Below are 20,709 nucleotides of genomic sequence, written 5' to 3'. Positions count from 1 at the left end.
CGCTCGTCATCACCCCACCCTCGCTGTACACACTGAGTACTGGACAATTGTGTAACTCCCTCCTCTGGACGGATGTCTTCCTCCTCCATTGACTCCTCCTCATCCTCCTCACAAACTGTCCCCTGCCTACGCGATTGTGAGGAACCACGTGGCGCTGACTGTCCAGAAGATGATGGAAATGGTGAATCCTCATCCTCCACCTCTTCCACAACATCATCCCTTAGCGCTTGCAGTGATTTTTCAAGCAGGCAGATAAGGGGGACAGTCATGCTGACTAGTGCATCATCTGCACTCACCATCCGCGTGGAATAATCGAAGGGACGCAAAACCTGGCAGACGTCATTCATAGTGGCCCACTCTGTGGTTGTGAAGTCTGAACGGCGCGGAGTGCGACTTCTTTGCGCCTGATGCAGCTGGTACTCAATTACAGCTTGCTGCTGCTCACACAACCGCTCCAACATATGTAACGTGGAATTCCACCTGGTAGGTAGGTCACATATGATGTGATGTTCCGGCAGGTGGTGTTGGCGCTGCAGAGCCGCAATGCGCGCTTTTGCCGTGCTGGAACGCCGCAAGTGAGCACACTCTAGGCGGACCTTGTGCAGCAGTGCATCAAGATCCGGATAGTCCCTCAAAAAACTCTGCACGACCAAATTGAGCACATGTGCCAGACATGGGATGTGAGTGAGGTTGCCGAGGCCCAGAGCTGCCACCAGATTTCGGCCATTATCACACACTACCATGCCTGGCTGGAGATTCGCTGGCACAAACCACACATCGCTCTCCTGCTTGATGGCATTCCAGAGCTCCTGCGCTGTGTGGCTTCGATTCCCCAAAGAAATTAATTTCAAGACGGCCTGTTGACGTTTGGCCACGGCTGTGCTCATGTCGGTCGTAACAGGTAAACGTTCATCACGGGTCCATGTGGAGGTGGACTGTGACGGCTCCTGCAGCGATGATTCTGAGGAACTGGTGTAAGAGGAGGAGTCAATGCGTACAGAATGGATTCCTGCAATCCTTGGAGTGGGCAGGACACGTCCTGCGCCACTCGCACGATCTGTACCCGGCTCAACAACATTAACCCAATGGGCAGTGAGGGAAAGGTATCGCCCCTGTCCACGTTGACTGGTCCACGCATCGGTGGTGAGGTGGACCTTGCTACTGACGGCATTCAGTAGCACGTGTTTTATGTGTCCCTCCACATGCTTGTGCAGGGCAGGGACGGCTTGCCTGCTGAAGTAAAAGCGACTGGGCACATTGTACTGTGGGACTGCCAATGACATCAAGTCACAGAAGCTGTCAGTCTCCACCAGCCTGAATGACAGCATTTCCAGTGACAGAAGTTTGGCAATGCCTGCAGTCAGAGCCTGTGCTCGTGGGTGGTTTGATGAGAAAGGCCGCCTTTTCTCCCATGCCTGTACTACCGATGGCTGTAGACTGGGCTGGGAGTGTGTGGATGACTGGGAACGTGGTGCTGCGGGTGGAATTACAGCGGGTCTCTGGACAACAGGGCCAGAGGTTCTTCCACGGCGATCCTGGGAGGAAGCCGAACCAGCTGCGTGTGAGCTGGAGGAAGAGGCAACACGAGCTGAAGAGGTGGTAGCTGCCGCTGTTGTTTGGCCTAGCTCTTCAGTGTGTTTTTCTAACTCCGCCGCGTGCCTGTTGCGCACATGTTTCCACATGTTGGAGGTATTGAGGTTGTTGACATTTCGACCTCTTTTTACTTTGTGATGACACACCTTGCATTTGACATAGCAAATGTCATCTGCAACTGTGTCAAAAAAGGACCAGGCACTGCAAGTCTTGGGAGCACCCTTTTTGGCTTTTGGAAGAGACATGCTCCTAACGGGTGCCAAAGCGGAGGCTGCAGGATCCGCAGTCTTCCCCCTCCCTCTCCCTCTTTGGGCCGTACGGGGAATCTCTTCCTCAGAGCTGCTCCCACCACCTTCCTGTCCCTCACGCCAAGATGGGTCAAGGACCTCATCATCTACACTACCCTCTGCCCCCAACTGCTCCTCCTGGGTAGTCTCAGCAGCAGAGCACGCACCAGAAAGTGGCACTTGAGTGTCATCATCAGCGGATGCGGCCTGCGATGTGGTGACCGGAAGCACTGGCCCACCCGCCTCTTCAGAGGAAGAGAGAAAAAGCTGTTGGGCATCACTGCACCCTGCCTCTTCTTCCATTTCTCCAATGCTGCTTGGCTGGCCCCCTGTTTCCAAGCCAAGAGATTCAGAGAACAGAAGTAGAGACGGCTCCTGTCCTGGGCTCTCTGTCTGCCTGGGCAATTTGGCAGGTGGTGAAGAGACAGATGGCTGCTCTCCAGTGCTCTGTGTCTGAGAGGATGTGGCACTAATTGAAGTTGATGCATTAGCTGCCATCCATCCGACAACAGCTTCAATTTGTTCTTCACGCAGCAGCGGTGTATGGCGCTCTGCAACAAAGCTGGAAGGACTGTTCCCTGGTGAAAGTGGGTGCTGATGAGTCACCGGTGCCCGCAGCAGGCACAGAATCCCCGCGTCCTCTCCCTGCTCCGCGCCCACGCCCACGTGCCTTACTCACTGCCTTCTTCATCTTGGTTGACTGATAAAGATAAGCAGAAAAGTACTAACGGCTTTGTGTGCTTATTCCTGAACAACTCCTAACAGGTATAAGAAACACTAATTTTATAAAGTGTGGACTAGACTTTAATATGAGCTAATGTGGCCTACACAAATGTTAAGTGGTGTCACTGGTGTGTTTGGTGAACTTTATTATTTATTTATTTTTTGGGGACTGAACTGACAACAGAGAGAGCTGCAGTCACACGGAGACCGTGCAGACAGCCGTAAACGGCGCTGCAAGGCCCAAAAACCCTCCTCTACGTTATCGTATGTAGTGTTTTTCCACAAGTTAGCTGGAGACGGGTGGAAAGACACTAATAGGAATTTTTTGAAAAAATGTGCAGCAGCCTGCACTACTTAAAACAAAAGGAAAATTGATTTTACGGTATGACGCAGTGAAGAACCCTGAGCTGGAGACAACCAGGCTATGGCTGCTCACAGACTACAGGGCGAGCTGCAGTCACACGGAGACCGTGCAGACAGCCGTAAACGGCGCTGCAAGGCCCAAAAACCCTCCTCTACGTTATCCTATGTAGTGTTTTTCCACAAGTTAGCTGGAGACGGGTGGAAAGACACTAATAGGAATTTTTTGAAAAAATGTGCAGCAGCCTGCACTACTTAAAACAAAAGGAAAATTGATTTTACGGTATGACGCAGTGAAGAACCCTGAGCTGGAGACAACCAGGCTATGGCTGCTCACAGACTACAGGGCGAGCTGCAGTCACACGGAGACTGTGCAGACAGCTGTAAACGGCGCTGCAAGGCCCAAAAACCCTCCTCTACGTTATCCTATCTAGTGTTTTTCCACAAGTTAGCTGGAGACGGGTGGAAAGACACTAATAGGAATTTTTTTAAAAAATGTGCAGCAGCCTGCACTACTTAAAACAAAAGGAAAATTGATTTTATGGTATGACGCAGTGAAGAACCCTGAGCTGGAGACAACCAGGCTATGGCTGCTCACAGACTACAGGGCGAGCTGCAGTCACACGGAGACCGTGCAGACAGCCGTAAACGGCGCTGCAAGGCCCAAAAACCCTCCTCTACTTTATCCTATGTAGTGTTTTTCCACAAGTTAGCTGGAGACGGGTGGAAAGACACTAATAAGAATTTTTTGAAAAAATGAGCAGCAGACTACACTACTTGAAAAAAAAAAAAAAAAACAACAGTATGAGGCAATGAACCACCCTCCCTGAACTGAATACAATCAGCTATGGATGGCCTATGGCTGCACTCAGACTAGAAAGTGGGCTGCACTCACACACACACACACACACACACACACACACACAGACCTTGCAGATCGCTGTGAAAACAGCGCTACAAGGCAAAAGCAAGGTGAATAGTAGGTGAACACAGTGGTTGCTAAATTAGCCTTTGAAAAGCACAAAGAAGCAAATCGCTATCTCTAAACTGGCCCTCAGTCAGCAAACAGCGTCCTGTCACTAACTGAATTCACAGCAGAGTGATCGCAAAATGGCGCCAGCGACTTTTAAACTGCATCATGACATCATTTCAGCAGCCAATCACAGCCTTGCCAGTAGTTTCATGCCCTCCATGCTGAACAGGATGTGCCCACACTTGGAATCATTCTCATTGGCTGAATTTGTGCAGTTTGAATCTGGGAACTTCCGATTCCGGTATCCGATACGCGGCAAGTATCGGATCTCGGTATCGGAATTCCGATACCGCTAAGTATCGGCCGATACCCGATACTTGCGGTATCGGAATGCTCAACACTAGGTATGAGCCCTAATACTTCAAATTCAGGCAGCTATAATAATAAAAACATCACTGTGACAAACATATTATTTAAGGTTAAAAAAAAGTTAAGCAAAAGGGGAGGGTGCCTACCTTATAAGAAACAGCAGATGGTTATAATTCACTTGGAGCCAGATGATTATAGTAACATGGGGAATATTTGTGTTATGTATTTTTAGGAAACAACCAAAGCTCAAACATATTTTAATGAAGAAAATCTACTTGGTTCCGCCCTGGATCTCTTCGGTGCTGGAACTGAAACTACATCTACAACAATCCGCTGGGGAATTTTATTGATGATGAAGTATCCAGAGATTCAAAGTAATTCTTGATATATTTTTAAAAGTTATATAAGACTGTAGGTGAACAGCAAAGGTCTCTAAAGACCACCAAATCACCTCTTTCTGAAGGCTACCACTTTCCCCAGATTTTCAGCTATTTATTCACTTTTGCATGACATTCCATATACCTGGACATTGGACATCTTTTTGATGACCTCCCCTGTAGAAGTCAATTTTTAAATGCAATTTTACTATAATTGTATGTGCAAATTATCAATTAAGTTGAAGTCATTCTAGTATATATTTTGGCATTTATTGCATGTTTTATATTTTCTAATGTTCTAGAATAATGTTGCCACCCACCCTAGTCAGGGGGGACATGTGATTTTTGGCAGAGTGTGACATTTAGATTTCTCCTAAAATACCTTTTTTCATAGCCAATAAAAATCCAAGTTTTAGTCTCTTCAAGCGTCAGAACTTTGCTATATGAAGGAGTATACCAGGAATTCTTTATGTAGTCTCCAGCAGTCCAATAGAGAATGAATGGAGGGGCAGTCCCCATGCTTGATCTCAGCTTCATTTAAAAATAACCTGTAATGTTCCCAAACACTATTAACATGCAGATATAAGGTTAATCTCTTAATCTCCAGGTTAATAACATTCCAAAGCTGACTGGCTACTGCACTGAAAGCTCAGCTACTGGGAGGAAATTAACTTTATTCCTTTTGGCAGCCTCTGGCTTTGCCCTGGACCACACGTGCGAGAAATATGGCTGAATCTCGCATGTTAATACCCGGCACTGCCGGCGACACTCGGGAGTGGAGCGTGCGGCCACATAGCAATACATGGAGTGCCGGCGGCAGTGTCGGGTATTAACATGCGAGACTCGGCCGTATTTCTCGCATGTGTGATCCCATCCTTTCAGTCATAGTGGTGCAGTCGGTGCGGCAACTGTAATCATGCCCGAGCACTGACTGATAGCCTGTAAAAGTCATCACAAAAGTCTATAATCTATGTGGTGAAAAAAATGCAAAGTTTGTATATACCGTATGGGAATAAACATACTAGAAATAGGAGGAAACCAATATGGCTAAATAGAGCTGTAAGGGGCGCAATAAGGGACAAAAAGAAAGCATTTAGAGAATTAAAGGAAGTAGGTAGTGAGGAGGCATTAAATAAATACAAAAAATTAAATAAATTCTGTAAAAAGCAAATCAAGGCAGCAAAGATTGAGACAGAGAGACTCATTGCCAGAGAGAGCAAAAATAACCCCAAAATATTCTTTAACTACATAAATAGTAAGAAACAAAAAAATGATAGTGTTGGCCCCCTTAAAAATAGTCTGGGTGAAATGGTGGATGAGGATGAGGAAAAAGCCAATATGCTAAATGACTTTTTTTCATCAGTATTTACAAAAGAAAATCCCATGGCAGCCAATATGATCAGTGATAACAAAAATTCCCCATTAAGTGTCACCTGCTTAACCCAGCAGGAAGTACAGCGGCGTCTAAAAATCACAAAAATTGACAAATCTCCGGGCCCGGATGGGATACACCCCCGAGTACTGCAGGAATTAAGTACAGTCATTGATAGACCATTCTTTTTAATCTTTAAAGAGTCCATAATAACAGGGTCTGTACCACAGGACTGGCGTATAGAAAATGTGGTGCCAATATTCAAAAAGGGGACAAAAACTGAACTCGGAAATTATAGGCCAGTAAGCTTAACCTCTACTGTGGGTAAAATCCTGGAGGGCATTCTAAGGGATGCTATACTGGAGTATCTGAAGAGGAATAACCTCATGACCCAGTATCAGCACAGGTTTACTAGGGACCGTTCATGTCAGACTAATTTGATCAGCTTCTATGAAGAGGTAAGTTCCAGACTGGACCAAGGGAACCCAGTAGATGTAGTGTATATGGACTTTTCAAAAGCTTTTGGTAAAGTGCCACACAAAAGGTTGATACATAAAATGAGAATAATGGGGATAGGGGAAAATATGTGTAAGTGGGTTAAGAGCTGGCTCAGGGATAGGAAACAAAGGATGGTTAATAATGGAGCACACTCAGACTGGGTCGCGGTTAGCAGTGGGGTACCACAGGGGTCAGTATTGGGCCCTCTTCTTTTTAACATATTTATTAATGACCTTGTAGGGGGCATTCAGAGTAGAATTTCAATATTTGCAGATGACACTAAACTCTGCAGGCTAATCAATACAGGGGAGGACAAATTTATATTACAGGATGATTTATGTAAACTAGAAGCTTGGGCTGATAAATGGCAAATGAGCTTTAAAGGGGATAAATGTAAGGTCATGCACTTGGGTAGAAGTAATAAGATGTATAAGTATGTGCTTAATTCTAAAACTCTGGGTAAAACTGTCAATGAAAAGGACCTGGGTGTATGGGTGGATGACAAACTCATATTCAGTGGCCAGTGTCAGGCAGCTGCTACAAAGGCAAATAAAATAATGGGATGCATTAAAAGAGGCATAGATGCTCATGAGGAGAACATAATTTTACCTCTATACAAGTCACTAGTGCGACCACACTTAGAATACTGTGCACAGTTCTGGTCTCCGGTGTATAAGAAAGACATAGGTGAACTGGAGCGGGTGCAGAGAAGAGCGACCAAGGTTATTAGAGGACTGGGGGGTCTGCAATACCAAGATAGGTTATTACACTTGGGGCTATTTGGTTTGGAAAAGCGAAGGCTAAGGGGTGATCTTATGTTAATGTATAAATATATGAGGGGACAGTACAAAGACCTTTCTGATGATCTTTTTAATCATAGACCTGAGACAGTGACAAGGGGGCATCCTCTACGTCTGGAGGAAAGAAGGTTTAAGCATAACAACAGACGCGGATTCTTTACTGTAAGAGCAGTGAGACTATGGAACTCTCTGCCGTATGATGTTGTAATGAGTGATTCATTACTTAAATTTAAGAGGTTACTGAATACCTTTCTGGAAAAGTATAATGTTACAGGGTATATACACTAGATTCCTTGATAGGGCGTTGATCCAGGGAACTAGTCTGATTGCCGTATGTGGAGTCAGGAAGGAATTTTTTTCCCCATGATGGAGCTTATTCTTAACACATGGGTTTTTTTTTGCCTTCCTCTGGATCAACATGTTAGGGCATGTTAGGTTAGGCTATGGGTTGAACTAGATGGACTTAAAGCCTTCCTTCAACCTTAATAACTATGTAACTATGTAACAAAAAAGATGCGTCATTTTCCGAGACCCGTAGCGTCTTCTTTTTTTGTGATCTGGGGCTGGATGATGGCTTATTTTTTGTGTGCCGAGCTGACATTTTTATGGACACCATTTTGATGTAGATACAATGTTTTGATCGCCCGTTATTGCATTTTAATGCCATGTTGTGATGATGACCAAAAAAGTAATTCTGGTGTTTTGACTTTTTTTCTGATTACGCTGTTTTCTGATCGGATTAATTTATTTATTTTTTTTATTAGATCGAGTGATTATGTATCTGGCGATACCAAATATATGTGTCATTTAATTTTTATAAAATGTTTTATTTTGTATGTGTGATGATTTAAACTTTTATATTTTTTAAATTTTTTTAATATTTTTAAAAACATTTTTGTTTTACTGTTCTCCATGGGACACTAGAAGCTGTGATCATCCCATCGCTCTGTGTAGCAGAAATGCTCATTTGCCATGAGCGCCGACTAGTGGGAGGTGCTCATAGCAATCTGGCAATAACAACTACAAGGGTCTGCTGCAGACCTCGGGTTGTAACACCAACCCATCGGCAACCCGTGGTCTTGTGCCACGGGCACCAATGGGCGGGATTAGTGATGCATTTCTGGCTCAATCATGTTAAATGGCGCTGTCAGGGATTGACAGCGGCATTTAACAGGAGCACTGGAGCCTACATCAAAGAGGGAGACCAGACATGTGCTGTACATGTACGGCGCATGTCATCAAGAGGTTAAATGCATTGGTGTTGTGCTAGTACAAAATGCAATAAAATATGTTTTCTTTTGCTTTTCAGAGAAGATACAGGAGGAAATTAAAATGAATATCAAACCTGGACAGCTGCCGACAGCTGAAGATCGAAAGAAAATGCCTTATACTGATGCAGTAATACATGAAATACAAAGGTTTGGCAATATTGTTCCATTGAATGCACCGCACTCAACTCCAACTGATGTGTATTTGCGGGGTTACCTAATCCCAAAAGTGAGTTTATAAAAAAAATGTCCTTCTATTCAAGTACTGTAAGCGTTTACCTATTAGTAAAAGGGACTGCTATGGGGTTCACAGCCATCCAAATTATCTCACATTTTTTAAATGTATATAATAAAAAAAAGTTGGTGCTTATTATTCACAGGGTACAGAGGTTATTCCATTCCTGACATCAGTTCTCTATGACAAGACTCAATGGAAAACTCCCTATGATTTCAATCCTAATCACTTCTTGGATGAAAATGGGAAATTTGTCCGACATGATGCATTTATGCCATTCTCAGTAGGTAAGTAATGAGGAGGATTAAGATGAAAAATCAAATCATTTTGTGTGTCACTCAGTTGACAAAACACTCCTTAAAGAAGTTGTCCACTACTATCACTTTTTATTTTTCATAAATCTTGCTATTATGTGCTACTGAAAAGATCCACTGTGTTTATTTTAGCAATATTACCTTTTATCATGCTGTAGCAGCACATCTTCAGTGCTGGATCCAGCTCTCATGGGGTTAATCGACAACTTCCTTTCTCCTGACTTATTGTGCTCTAATACTACAAGTTCCTTGATGCATTGCACTGGCCTCTAAGCCCAAACCTAGCACTCCCACTCCAAAACACACCCAAACCCCTCCCTCCTCTCCCTCCTCTATCTTCAAAAAGATTTGTGATGTCATTTCTGTCCAACCTCCTCTTTTACATTTGTTTAACCCACACTCGATTACACATAGATAGATAGATAGATAGATAGATATAGATAGATAGATAGATATGTTATGGATAGATACATACAGAGATATATCTATATCTCTCTCTATATCTATTTCCATTGATATGTCCATATCCATGTTTCTAAACCCCTTCAACCCTGGAGCTTTTTTTCGTTTTTGAGTTTTCGTTTATCGCTCCCCTTCTTTCCAGAGCCATAATTTTTCCATTAATATGGCCATGTGAGGGCTTATCTTTTGAGGGACAAGTTCTACTTTTGAACGACATCATTGGTTTTACCATGTCGTGTAACAGAAAATGTGAAAAAAATTCAAAGTGGGATGAAATTGCAAAAAAAGTGCAATCCCACACTTGTTTTTTGCTTGGCTTTTTTGCTAGGTTCACTAAATGCTAAGGCTGTGTGCACACGTTGCGGATTTGATTGCAGATCCGCAGCATTTTTTGCCGCACGGAATTGCATCAAATCCGCAGTGTAGTGCACAACCAATGTAAGTCTATGGGAGACTTGTTGTGGACATGCTGCAGAAAAAGCCACACCAAAACGCCGCTTTTTTTTCCGCATGTCATTTCTTTTGTGCGAAACTGCAGCGTTTCTGCACCCATAGACTTGCATTGAGTTGGGCACATCGGCAGCAAAACCGCAGATGTAAAAAAGATCTGCAGTTTTGCTGCGAATGTGGGTCTGAGAAACGCTGCAGGTCGGGAGGAGGGAAGTGTTTGGGCGGAATGTGGGTGGTGACTGTGTGCGTGTATGTGTGTGCGGGTGGGGTCTGCGGGCTGTTAAGATGTGTGCGGGTGTGTGCGGGACTGTTCGGGTGTGTGCAAGGCTGTGCGGGTGCGTGCAGGGCTGTACAGGTGTGTGCGGGGCTGTGCGGGTGTGTGCGGGACTGTTAGGGTGTGTGCGAGGCTGTGCGGGTATGTGCGGGGCTGTGCGGGTGTGTGCGGGGCTGTGCGGATGTGTGTGGGGCTGTGTGGATGTGGGCGGGGCTGTGCGGGTGTGTGCGGGACTGTGGGGGGGTCTTTGGGGGTGTGTGTGTGCAGGCATCTTCCGATGGGACTACAAGTATGCAGCATCCAATCTGCAGCTAATCCGGATGTAAACCGGACAGTGGACACGGACCCTAGGCTAGCCATACATCTTTCAATAGATATATCTATCCATAAATATATCTAATCCAGATATATCTATAGATATATGAATAGATAGATGTATGCATCTATAGATCTATCTATATGTAGATCTATCTATCCATCTCATCAATCATCTATCTGTCTATCTGTGTGTGTAATGGAGTGTGGGTTGGACAAATGTAAAAGAGGTTGTTGGACAATAATGACATCACAAATCTTTTTTCTTGTTCAATAATACATCTTTATTTAGCTTTCAAAAACGCATACAAAAACACACAAAAACGCAGAAAAACCGCACCAAAAACTGCATAAAAAGCTAATAAAAAAAGCACCAACAACTGCATCAAAACCGCGCAAAGAATGCACCAAAAACTGCATAAAACCCGCACCAAAAATTACATCAAAAACGCATCAAAACTGCGCAAAAAACGCACCAAAAACTGGGACAAAAACTGCATCAAAAACACATCAAAACTGCACCAAAAACTGAATTAAAACCACACAAAAACCGCACCAAGAAAATGCATCAAAACAGTGCAAATAATGCACCAAAAATTGCATCGAAAATGCATCAAAACTGCACCAAAAACTGAATCAAAACCGCGCAAAAACCGCACCAAAAACTGCATCAAAGCCGCGCAAAAAAATGCACCATAAAATGCATCAAAACCACGCAAAAACTGCAGCAAAAGCTGCATCAAAACCATGCAAAAACCGCACCAAAAACTGCATCAAAAAATGCATAAAAACCGTGCAAAAAACACGCAAAACCGCATCAAAAACGCAGCTACGTTTTCTGCCAGGAGATGCAGATTTTGTGCAGAGAATTCTGCACCAAAATCTGCAACGTGTGCACACAGCCTAAACTGACCTGCCATTATGATTCTCCAGGTCATTACGAGTTCATAGACATCAAACATGTGTAGGTTATTTTTTATCTAAGTGGTGAAAAAAAATTCCAAACTTTGCTAAAAAAATAAATAAATAAATAATTGCGCCATTTTCCGATACCCGTAGCATCTATATTTTCTGAGATATCGGGTTGGGTGGGGCAAATTTTTTGAGTGCCGAGCTGACGTTTTTAATGATACCACTTTTGTGCAGATACATTCTTTTGATCGCCCGTTATTGCTTTTAAATGCAATGTCGTGGCGACCAAAAAACATAATTTTGGCTTTTGATTTTTTTCTCGCTATGCTGTTTAGCGATCATGTAAATGTTTCTTTTTTTTTAATTGAAAACAGCTGACATGTTGTGGTTTTGAAGTGGGCTCACCACCGGAGCCCACTTCAAAGCGGGGGATACTGCCAGCTGATGTACTATTCCGTCAGCTGGCAGAAAGGGGTTAATGAACAATATGTTTCAGTTAAAAAAAAATGACGTGGGCTCCTGAGGGGGAAAGCCGACAGCCGGGGGCCAAAATTTGTAGCCTGGGAAGGGGGTAATACCCATGGTGCCTCCCAGGCTATGAATATCAGCCCGCAGCTGTCTGCGTAGCCTTTACTGGCTATTAAAATAGGGGGACCCCCCAAAAAAATGACGTGGGGTCCCCCTATATTTTATAGCAGAAAGGCTACGCAGACAGCTGCGGGCTGATATTCATAGCCTATAGAGGGGCCATGGATATTGGCCCCCCAGCTACAAATACCAGCCCGCAGCCGCCCCAGAAGTGGCGCATCTGTAAGATGTGCCAATTTCGGCACTTAGCCCCTCTCTTCCCACTCCCCTGTAGCGGTGGGATTATGGGATAATAAGGGGTTAATGTCACCTTGCTATTGTAAGGTGACATTAAGCCCGGTTAATAATGGAGAGGTGTCAATAAGATGTCTATCCATTATTAATCCTATAGTAGTGAAAGTGTTAAAAAAAATTAAAGACACAGCCAGAAAAAAGCATTTTAATATTCTTTGTGGAGAAACGGGGTCAGTGGGTGCTCTCGTCTGCTGGCCCGGCTGTCTTTAGCAAGACTGCATGGACCATGGCTAATACCACTGAACTCCGGCTCTATCTCTTTGTGGGCAGTACACTACACAGACAATACAGGGTTAAGGTTAAACAGTGTGGCAATACTTAATTGAACCACAACACACAATAGCAAACAGAGCAATCTCAGCAATTACCCCAAGATGGTGCACATTACAGGGCCTCACCATTCCGCTGACTCGCCGAGATAATGGTAGATGCTATGTCAGAGCTCCCAGGGTCGCTACTCCATCTATGGTATGCACACAGAGAGGAGGTAATGACAAGCATAAGGAGATATCTGGGAACAGTCCAGTGTTCTTTAGCCGGGTCCGACAGACCCTCGGCTAAGATCCTGAAGAGTTTTTTACCAGAAGAAAAGAAGTCTCTCTTATACCTGAGGCCTGTAAGCTATTTTTAGAATTACCCAGAGTCCTTCAGACCAACATCAAGATAAGGTAAACAATGGTGATGAGATCCGTTCAATCTCTTTTTGCAGTCTTTCCCTCTCTGCTTTCAAAGTTACCAAGCTGGTTCCAGAATATAATGCACTATTAGCATATCAGCACACATCAATAAACAAAGCTTAACACACCATATGCACAGTCACTATTAGGCCATGTGCACACGTTCAGGATTTTTAGCGTTTTTTTCGCGTTTTTTCGCTATAAAAACGTGATAAAAACGCGAAAAAAACGCTTACATATGCCTCCTATTATTTTAAGTGTATTCCGCATTTTTTGTGCAAATGTAGCCTTTTTTTCCGCGAAAAAATCGCATCGCGGAAAAAAAAGCAACATGTTCATTAAAATGCGGAATTGCAGGGGATTCCGCACACCTAGGGGTCCATTGATCTGCTTACTTCCCGCACGGGGCTGTGCCCACCATGCGGGAAGTAAGCAGATTATGTGCGGTTGGTACCCAGGGTGGAGGAGAGGAGACTCTCCTCCACGCACTGGGCACCATATAAGTGGTCAAAAAATAAGAATTAAAATAAAAAACAGTCCTATACTCACCCTCGATGTCTTCCCGCCTCCACTGCACGCTGCCGTTCGGTTCCTGTAGCTGGTGTGCGGCGAAAGACCTGCCGATGACGTCACTGTCCTGTGATTGGTCGTGAGCGGTCATGTGACCGCTCACGTGACCGTGACGTCACGGAAGGTCCTGTGCGCACAGACCAGCTATAGGAAGAGGAGCCGGACGCCGGTGAGGAGATGTCTGGGTGAGTATAAGCATTTTTTTATTTTTTTTATTATTTTTAAACATTCTATCTTTTACTATAGATGCGGCATAAGCTGCATCTATAGTAAAAAGTTGGTCACACTTGTCAAACGCTATGTTTGACAAGTGTGACCAACCTGTCAGTCAGTTTTCCAAGTGATGCTACAGATCGCTTGGAAAACTTTAGCATTCTGCAAGCTAATTACGCTTGCAGAATGCTAAAAAAATGCAAAAAAAACGGAAAAAAAACGCAAAAAAAAAATGCGGATTTCTTGCAGAAAATTTCCGGTTTTCTTCAGGAAATTTCTGCAAGAAATCCTGAACGTGTGCACATACCCTTACAGACTTACACAGTATGTTAGATAGTATATCAGTTTGCAAGTCTTTCTTCTTGACACACCAGACATAAACACTTAAATTCACAAGCCAATATACAGTTAAAAAATCAGTTCTTTTTGTTTTGCAAAAACATGGTTGTCTGGGAAATTAAGATACAATCTGGTTTCTTCACATTGCTCCCCCATCTTAATTAACCAGACATGATGGCCTTCCGGTCATCCTTCTATACTTGTCGGAACAATCCATTGGCACATTTCCATGATCTTTGCCCTTTTTATGGGAGACAAAAAAATTATAGGACTGTAAGGCTAGACTCCACCTGAGTAAACGCCCATTGTCCCCAGCAGTCGATTTAGCCAACTTAAAGAGTTATGGTCATTTATGACTGTGAATTCCTTGCTGTAGAGGTAGGGCTGCAATTTCTTTAAAGCCCAGATTATGGCCAAGCACTCTTTTTCTACTGTGGCGTATGCTTTCTCCCGGTCCAACAGTTTCTGGGAAACGTAAGCAACCGGGTGTTCTTGACCATCATCCCCCACTTGACTGAGTGTGGCTCCCAGTCTGGTGTACGATGCGTCTGTTTGGACAATGAACCGACAGCGGAAGTCAGAAGCAGTGAGGACTGGGCTTTGGGCTAACTGGTTTTTCAACTGGAGGAATGCGGACTCACACGCTGGAGTCCAGATGAGATTGCGGGCATATCGTTTGGTGGTAAGGTCTGTGAGAGGTTTTGCTACTGTACTGTAATTGGGGATAAACTTTCGATAATACTTTGTGGTCCCTAGAAAGGCACGTACCTGTTTTTGGTTGGCTGGACGAGGCCACTGGGTAATGGCTTCTACCTTTGCAGGTTTGGGATGAATGCATCCACTTCCTACCCGATGCCCAAGGTATAGTACCTCGGCCATCCCCATTTGGCACTTGTCAGATCGGATGGTAAGATGGGCTTTTGCTATCCTCTGCAGCACCTGTGATACATGTAGAAGATGCTCTTCCCAGGTATCGCTGAAGATAGCGATGTCATCCAGGTAGGCTTGGGCATACCCCTGACATCCCTATAGTAACTGGTCCACCATTCTTTGGAAGGTGGCCAGGGCATTCTTCATCCCAAAGGGCATGCTGGTAAATTCATAGAGGCCAAAAGGGGTGATGAATGCCGACTTCTCTTGTGCCTCCTTTATTAGTGGGATCTGCCAGTATCCCTTGCTCAAATCGATGGTAGATATTAACTGAGATCTGCCTAATCTGTCTAGTAGTTCATCCACCCAAGGCATGGGGTGCGCATCAGTAACGGTGACCTCATTGAGCAGCCTATAGTCCACACAGAAGCGAGTACTCTTGTCTTTCTTGGGCACCAACACTACACTGGCTGCCCATGGGCTATGGGAAGGAACTATGACCCCCATATTCAACATGTCATCCACTTCGGCCTTCATCATTGCCAACACTGGAAGTGTCACCCGGTAGGCCGGTTGTCTGAGAGGTGTGGCTACCCCAGTGTTGACATGATGATGGACCAAGAGAGTTCGACCAGGCTGACTCGTGAAAAGGGAGCCATATGTTCCAAGCAGTTCTGTTATTTCTTGCTTCTGTGATGGACCAAGCCACTCCCCCAATGGGACATCCGCTACCCCCATTCCTCTTTTGGATTCCACCAATAAGTCCGGGAACTGGTCCAGATCTGAGTCAGCTAAATGAGGACAACAGACTACTAGATTGGTAACTTCCCTTTCCTCATAAGCTTTTAGCCTGTTAACATGATAGGTCTGTTCACGAACACCCGCTCGATCCGAAGCTACAGTGTAGTCAGTCTCCCCGCATTTCCTGGTGATAGGTGAACGGACCTACCCACATGGCTTGCAGCTTGTTTTTGCGTACTGGAACTAGTACTAGAACTTTCTGTAGACAGGTAAATTCTCGCACTCTGGCAGTACGGTTGTATTACCGAGCGTTGCCTTTCCTGAGCTATTTCTAAATTCCCATGGGCTAAGGCCATGAGGTACCTCATCTTCTCCTTAAACTTTTGGACATACTCCAGAATGGGAACCTCTTCTGTGGGAAAAGTGCCCTCCCAACTCTCCCTTACTAGCTCTAACGGCCCTTGTACTTTTCAGCCATACAGCAATTCAAAAGGAGAGAACCCGGTAGAATCCCGCGGCACCTCCCAGTAGGCAAACAGGAGCTGCTGCAGGCTTTTCTCCAAGTCCCCTCACTCGGACTCCACATACCGACTAATGAGCTGCTTAAGCGTTCCATTTAAATGTTCACACAGCCTATTAGTTTTAGGGTGGTAGGGGGTGGTACGGGGTGGTACGCATGGGGCGGACACCATGTTTCTCCCAGAGGGTCTGAATCAGCTCACTTTGGAAGTGGGCCCCCTAGTCAGTCAATACCTCCTGTGGAAATCCTACTTGACTAAAAATGTCCAGTAGAGCAAACAATATACTCCCTGATCCGCAGACATCCATGAGTGTCCCATGACGATCTCCTGTGGAGAACGGCAGCATCAGGAGGGGCACCAGGAATACAATGACGGGAGGAAGGTATCCTTCCTCACTGTATTCCCCCGCCTCTATAAAAAAAAATGGTCCCTAGTTTCACTTTTGGCATTGCAGTGTGAAAAATTTTCCCATGCAGCAATTGCCATAAAGTGAGACTTTGAACTATAGTAACCTCAGTGATGCACTGCAGGAGCCATTGTCTCCTGTCAGTGTGTCGCTGAAGGTCCTATAGAGCAGTGACATCACCCGATGTCACTGTTCTATAGGGGAGATCGTCATGGGACACTCGTTATTAATTGGACTATGGCAGACAGGTAGTATACGGTTTATTATTTCACACTTGCGTCAGTACGGGTCTGTCGCTATGCATCGGGCCGACGTACCGACGCACGTTGTGATATTTGTGCACGACGTGGGCAGCAGATGCAATTTTTCAATGCATCCACTGCCCATTCTGAAGTCCGGGGAGGAGGGGGCGGAGTTTCAGCCACACATGCGCGGTAGAAAATGGCAGATGCGACGGAAAAAAAATCTTCACTTGAACGTTTTTCTGTGCTGACGGTCTGCCAAAACACGACGGATCCGTTGCACGACGGATGCGACGTGTGGCCATCCGTCGCTAATACAAGTCTATCGGTAAAAAATGCATCCTGCGAGCACCTTTGCAGGATCCGTTTTTTTCCCAAAACAACGGATTGCAACGAATTGCTAAAAACGCAAGTGTAAAAGTAGCCTTAGAAACATCGGCCTTTCTATTATATATCTATGGATATATCTGTCTATAGATATATTTATAGATAGATATATCTATAGATACATAGATGTATCTATCCATATATCTGGCTGCTTTCACACATCAGGTTTTTGCCGTCAGGCACAATCCGGAGAGTGAGTTTTGAAAAAAACGGATCCGTTTTTCCACCAAATCCGTTTTTTTCTCATAGAGTTGTATTAGCACCGGATTGCGCCTGATGGCCACACGTTTCATCAGTTTTTTGCCGGATCCGTCAAAAAAGCTGTTTCCGCCAGACGGAAAACACATACAGAGGAAAGGTTTTTCTGTCCGGTGACAAAACGCACAGCGACGGATCCGGCAAAAAAACGGATGAAACGGGTAGCCATTAGGTGCAATCCGGCGCTAATACAACTCTATGAAAAAAAAACGGATCCGTTTTTTTTCTCTGGATCCCTTTTTTTCTCATAGAGTTGTATTAGCACCGGATTGCGCCTGATGGCTACACGTTTCATCCATTTTTTGCCTTATCCGTCAAAAAAGCTGTTTCTGCCGGATGGAAAACACATACAGAGGAACGTTTTTTCTGTCCGGCGAAAAAATGCACGGCGATGGATCCGGCAAAAAACATATGAAACTGAGATGTGAAATGATGAATCCGGGGTCCGAATCCATTTTTTCATGCATGTTTCCATTCAAATCATGCACATTTTCCATTTATTTATTTCCAAAAGCTGCATCAAAACCGCTCAAAAACTGCATCAAAACTGCACCAAAACTCCATCAAAAACTGCATCATAACTGCACCAAAAACTGCATCAAAACTGCACAAAAAAACTGCATCAAAACTGCACAAAAACTGCATCAAAAACCGCACCAAAAACTGCACTAAAAAACGCACCAAAAACCGCATCAAAAACTGCATCATAACTGCACCAAAAACTGCATCATAACTGCACCAAAAACTGCATCAAAACTACATCAAAAACCGCACCAAAAACTGCACCAAAAAACTAACCAAAAACTTCATCAAGGGTATGTGCACAAGCTGCGGATTTTGCTGCGGATCCGCAGCGGTTTCCCATGCATTTACAGTACCATGTAATGCTATGGGAAATGAAATCCGCAGTGCACATGCTGCGGAAAAAAACACGCAGAAACGCAGTGGTTTATTTTCCGCAGCATGTCAATTCTTTGTGCGGAATCCGCCGCGGTTTTTCACCTGCTCCAATAGGAAACTGCAGGTGAAAAACCGCAACGGAAACCGCAATAAAAAATGCGATAAATCCGCAGTAAAAACTGCAGCAGTGCACATGGCCCAAAACTGCACCAAAACTGCATCAAAAACGGCATCATAACTGCAAAGACTACATCAAAACTGCATCAAAAAATGCATCAAAAACCGCACCACAAACTGAATCAAAACTGCACCAATCAGTCACTGAGAGATTACTAGAGTTCAGAGTCTCACTTTATGGCAATTGCTGCATGGGAAAATTTCTCACACAGCAATGCCAAAAGTGAGACTAGGGACTATTTTTTTTTACAGCGGTGGAGGAATACAGTGCGGAAGGATACCTTCCTCCCGTCATTGTATTCCTGGAGCCCCTAGAGAGCGGTCGCATCAGCTGATGCTGCCGTTCTCTACAGGAGATCGTCGTGGGACACTCGTAGATTTCTGCAGATCAGGGAGTATATTGTTTGTTGGTTATTTTAATATTTTTTACAGATGACACTGGCTTCGGGGATCAAAATGACAAGTGATGGTGAGTATGTACTCTATGTTATATGTACTGTATGTCTATATGTATGTATTGTATGTAATGTGTGAATGTATTGTATGTAGTATGTATGTATGTATGTAGTATGTATCTATGTAGTATGTATGTAGTATGTATGTTGTATGCATGTATGTAGTATGTATGTAGTATGTATTGTAGCATAGTGACACCTGTGGCAGCTAGGGGGCGCTGTGTGTGCTCCTTGGGATATGCATGGAGGCATATCTGTTGTGATAATGGTGGTGAAACAGTGACTGCCAGTGTTGTGAATGGCCGATACGTGTCGCAGAGGGAGTCTGCGTGGTAGGTCTGTTGCAATGTTGTTGTTCTGGGACCTGTAGTCCCTCAGGAGTTTGTGTAGTTGTAGGGGAGACTTACTAGGCTAGTTGTGTGAGATGGGCGGGACAAACTAGCCACACATCCACACTCCCATCTAGGGGAGGGGTTGGTTCCATATAATGTGACTGAGGTCTGGTCACATGAGCTCTGAGTGTGGATCTGAATGGTCTGTGCTGGAAGGTCCTGGAGAGAGCCCCATATGTTGGGAGTGTCGGATCCCTGAAGAGCACATGGTGGGGGCTCTGGACCTTGCACAGACCAGGCTGTGGAATGGATGGAGATCCGTGTTGTACTGACCGGGGTCAGAGTGAAAGAATGTTGGAAAGATGCCTCTGGTGAAGAGAGGTATCCGAGAGCCTGTGCGGCAATGGCAGGTAACGAATGGAGATTCGTGTTGTACTGACCGGGGTCAGAGAAAAGGAAAGACAGAGTGTGAACGTCTGAATGATGTCTCTGGTGGAGAGAGGTATCCGAGAACCTGTGCAGCACCCACAGGTAACGAATGGAGATTCGTGTTGTACTGACCGGGGTCAGAGTGAAAGAAGAGAGAGACATTGTGTCTGGGGCACCTCTGAGGCCAAGAGGTGTCCAGGAACCCGTGAAGCTAACGGGTAACGGACAGGGGTCCGTGTCTTATGCTGACCGGGGTCAGAGACAAACTGTGGTGAAGTTGAATACGTTCAGATGGTGTTCAAACTGTTACTAAGTTCTTGTGGATGTGGTTTATGTTGTGAGAAATAAACCTAAAAGACTCTGTTTTGATAGAAAATCGTGCCCGAGTGTGTTAATCCCGAGCCAAGCGAGTGTCCCCCAAGACACGTAGTAGGCGCTACGCTACAGTATGTAGTATTTATGTAGTATGTATGTATGTAGTATGTGTGTAGTATATATGTATGTAGTATATATGTAGTATGTATGTATGTAGTATATATGTAGTATGTATGTATGTTTTATGTACAGTACAGACCAAAAGTTTGGACACACCTTCTCATTTAAAGATTTTTCTGTATTTTCATGACTAGGCATGAAGGCATCAAAAGTATGAATTAACATATGTGAAATTATGTACTTAACAAAAAAGTGTGAAACAACTGAAAATATGTCTTATATTCTAGGTTCTT

The 20,709-nt window shown here is 44.6% G+C and overlaps 1 protein-coding gene across 1 annotated transcript in view; it reads left to right on the top strand.

Moving 5' to 3' along the window:
- LOC143785748 (cytochrome P450 2K4-like) overlaps positions 1–20,709 on the top strand; it is an 86,927-nt gene that overhangs the window by 41,731 nt on the left and 24,487 nt on the right. The window contains exons 6-8 of the mRNA XM_077274839.1: positions 4,538–4,679; positions 8,662–8,849; positions 9,001–9,142. Of these exons, the coding sequence (XP_077130954.1) occupies positions 4,538–4,679; positions 8,662–8,849; positions 9,001–9,142 (472 nt within the window). The remainder of the gene's footprint in view (positions 1–4,537; positions 4,680–8,661; positions 8,850–9,000; positions 9,143–20,709) is intronic.

This window comes from Ranitomeya variabilis, chromosome 7 (assembly GCF_051348905.1).
Source record: "Ranitomeya variabilis isolate aRanVar5 chromosome 7, aRanVar5.hap1, whole genome shotgun sequence".
Classification (NCBI taxonomy): Eukaryota; Metazoa; Chordata; class Amphibia; order Anura; family Dendrobatidae; genus Ranitomeya; species Ranitomeya variabilis.
Note: the sequence above shows the minus strand (reverse complement) of the source record. Positions and strands in the feature narration are given on the sequence as shown.